Raw genomic sequence first — 2,807 nt, 5'->3', positions numbered from 1 at the left:
GGCCACAGGCCTGCCCCCGGCCCCCCTCGGCGACTGGGCCTGCCCCCGGGCCCGGTGGAATCCCCCCTGCTCGGGCCCGCCTTCCCCTCCCCCTCTGCCCACCATCCTCACACCTCCCCCGGTCATTTCCCTCAGGACCACATCGGGAGACACGGTGGAGCTGGTGGAGGCATCTCTGGACGTCAAACTGCTGAACAATGCCGTACGCCTCCGCATCCAGGGCTGTCCTTTTCTACCGGGCGGCGTGCACCTCTGCGAAGTGCAGAGCCATTTGGTCGTCCTGCTGATCACCGGGCAGACGGTGCATCGCCTGCTCCTGCCGCATCCCGCCCGCATGTACCGCAGCGTGAGTACCTGCTCCTTGCCTGTGTCGGCCACCTGCCTCCGTCCTGCGCATCAGGAGCCCTCAGCGAAGCCGCTAAGTGCATCGCAAAATAGCAAAGGCCTTGGCGTGCTTCTCAGCGTGGGCACAAAGTGCTGCTTTCCACCTGCACTGGTTTTGGCCAGGACAGGGTTGGTTTTGGCCAGCACAGAGTCAATTTTCATATAGTAGCTTGTGTGGTGCCGTCTTTTGGATTTGTGACCAAAACAGTTTTGATAACATGGTAATAATTCAGCTTTTGCTGATTGGTGTTTGCACAACCTCAACGTCTTCTCTCTTTCACGCTCTGCCCCCCGCTGTGAATAGATCTGGGGGCGTGCAGCGATTTGGGAGGGGTCACAACTGGGCAGATGACCTGATCTAACCGAAGGGTTGTTCCTTGCTGTATAACATCATCCTTGGCAATAAGAGAGGAAAGAGGGGTGTGGGAGGGTTAGCCATCTTTTGTTTGAGAACTGGCTGAGGGTCAGTCTGTCCAGCCTGCATGTCCCTTGTTTTGTTTTTGTCTCTCTTCTTCTGCTTGTCCTTCATTTATTAAGCAATTATTTTATTTTTTTTATCTTGACCCCCGAGTTTTCTTGCTTTTATGCTTCTTTTCCTCTTCCCCTGTCCCACTTGGGAGGGAGTGGTGGAACAGCCATGTACTGGTTCGCTGCCCACCAGAATTAACTCACAGCACTGCCCTGTTGTGGGGCTTCACCCAAACCCTGTCCCTACTGTCATGCCCATGTTGCGTGAGCTGGCTGTAGAAACACCGGAGGGCAGCTGCTGATGGGTATGAAACTGAGCCCTTTCCAGTTGGGCTGGAGTTTTTTTCAGTGCTGAGCAAACCGTATACTGGTTTTGGCTGGGATGGGGCTGGTTTTCTTCGCAGTAGCTCGCATGGTGCTGTGTGGCAGATTTGGGACCAAAGCAGAGTTGGGAACACGCCGCTGTTTGAGCTGTCACTGAGCAGTGCCTGTGCAGCGTTGGGGGCTTCTCCGTTTCTCTCTCTGCCCCCAAAATGAGCTGGCTGTGGTGGGCAGGAGGCTATGGGGGACACACAGCCAGGACAGGGAGGTGACAGTCCCTGTGCTGTGACACCGTGTTCAGCAACACAGAGGGGAGGGGATTGGGACAGGTCACCATTGCTCGGCGTTTGGCTGGGCATCAGGCTGCTTGGAGGAGGTGGTGAGGGATTGCCTTGGCATCGCTTGGTTTGGTTTTATTTTCTTCTTCCTCTTTTCCTTTGCTTATTAAACCACCTTTATCTCGACCCACAAGTTTTTGCTGCTCTTATTCTCCTGTGTCCTGCAGCTGGTGATAGTTACCTGCTGGCTGGGTCAGTCCACCATGACTGATCCGTTCCAGAGCTCTCTGGTGGGGATTTGTATCCTGGGCTGGCAATCTCCCTTTTTTCCAGAGGTGTGAAGCTGGAGCCTGTCAGGCTCTCCGGAGATTTGTGGAAAACTCTGCAATTGACTTTCTTACTCCCCAAACTCTTCTAGTTACATTTCTTTATAGAGGTTATAAACTGCTAAACTCCAAGTCCTCTGATTCTTGGCTGGGTACAGCAGGTGCGCTCATCAGTGTGAGTTAGTTCTCTATGTGGAAGTGAAAACTACTGGAAAAAGCAGTCGGATAGGGAAAGCAAGCTGGAAATCTCTTGCTTTGGTACTGACTGTACTCAGACCGCACGTGGGGGAGGCAGAGTCTGTAGGCATCAGACTTGCAGTGTTTGCCCCAAAGCTGAGGGTGTTTCAGATTTGCAAATAGGGCTCTGATTTTGATGCAATTCAGTGACGTAACCCGAAATGGGGCTCGGAGGTCGGCGGTGGCTCTGCTGGCCGTCGTGGGGCCCGGCCTTGTGACGATGGGGACAAAGTACCCTTTGGAGGTCGGGTCTGGGTGCTTCAGAGGGAGGCCTGGCTGTGTTTGTAACTTGCCCTCTGTACGCAGCAGGGAAGATGGATCTTCTGCAAAATTTACATTGCATTTACCTATTTGCTGTGACTTTTTCCTCTTGTGTCTGCTTCTGGTGTGCCTTGTCAGATCCCTTTTCTCTCTTGGAGAGCTTATCTCTTGCTTTTAAAGTTCCAGACAGCTTTTCCAAGGGATGATGCTGTGCTATTGCGGAGCTGCTCTTTGCAGGACTTGTTACCAGCATTTTACTATGACCTGTTTTGAAGCAACTGATGCACTGTGGGACCCCTTTGGGGGTGTTATGGTATACGAGGGAGAGAACAAGCAAGCATTCTGCTAGAAAGTTGCAGGTTTTTAAATCCTTTTCATATCTGCTCGTAAAGAGCAGTGGTTGTGGGTTAACAGTAAGAGAAACAGGAGTGGTAGTGATGAGAGTTCTTACTGGAAAAATCCCTTTTATCAAGTATCAGTGTCGCAGTTGCCATTCCACAGGTGTCTGGTTGGTTTTTTCTGTGTCTCGTGT

General features: G+C 52.3%; 1 protein-coding gene across 1 annotated transcript in view; it reads left to right on the top strand.

Moving 5' to 3' along the window:
• Window positions 1–135: 135 nt before the first annotated feature.
• NUP160 (nucleoporin 160kDa) overlaps window positions 136–2,807 on the top strand; it is a gene marked incomplete at its 5' end in the record, with an annotated part of 27,862 nt that continues 25,190 nt past the window's right edge. Inside the window, one exon of the mRNA XM_009892462.1 lies at window positions 136–346. Coding sequence (XP_009890764.1) covers window positions 136–346 — 211 coding nt within the window. The remainder of the gene's footprint in view (window positions 347–2,807) is intronic.

The sequence above is a fragment of the Charadrius vociferus genome, unplaced genomic scaffold (assembly GCF_000708025.1).
Source record: "Charadrius vociferus isolate BGI_N301 unplaced genomic scaffold, ASM70802v2 scaffold1039, whole genome shotgun sequence".
NCBI lineage: Eukaryota > Metazoa > Chordata > Aves > Charadriiformes > Charadriidae > Charadrius > Charadrius vociferus.
The sequence above is the reverse complement of the archived record's forward strand: the minus strand, read 5'-3'. Positions and strand labels throughout refer to the sequence as shown.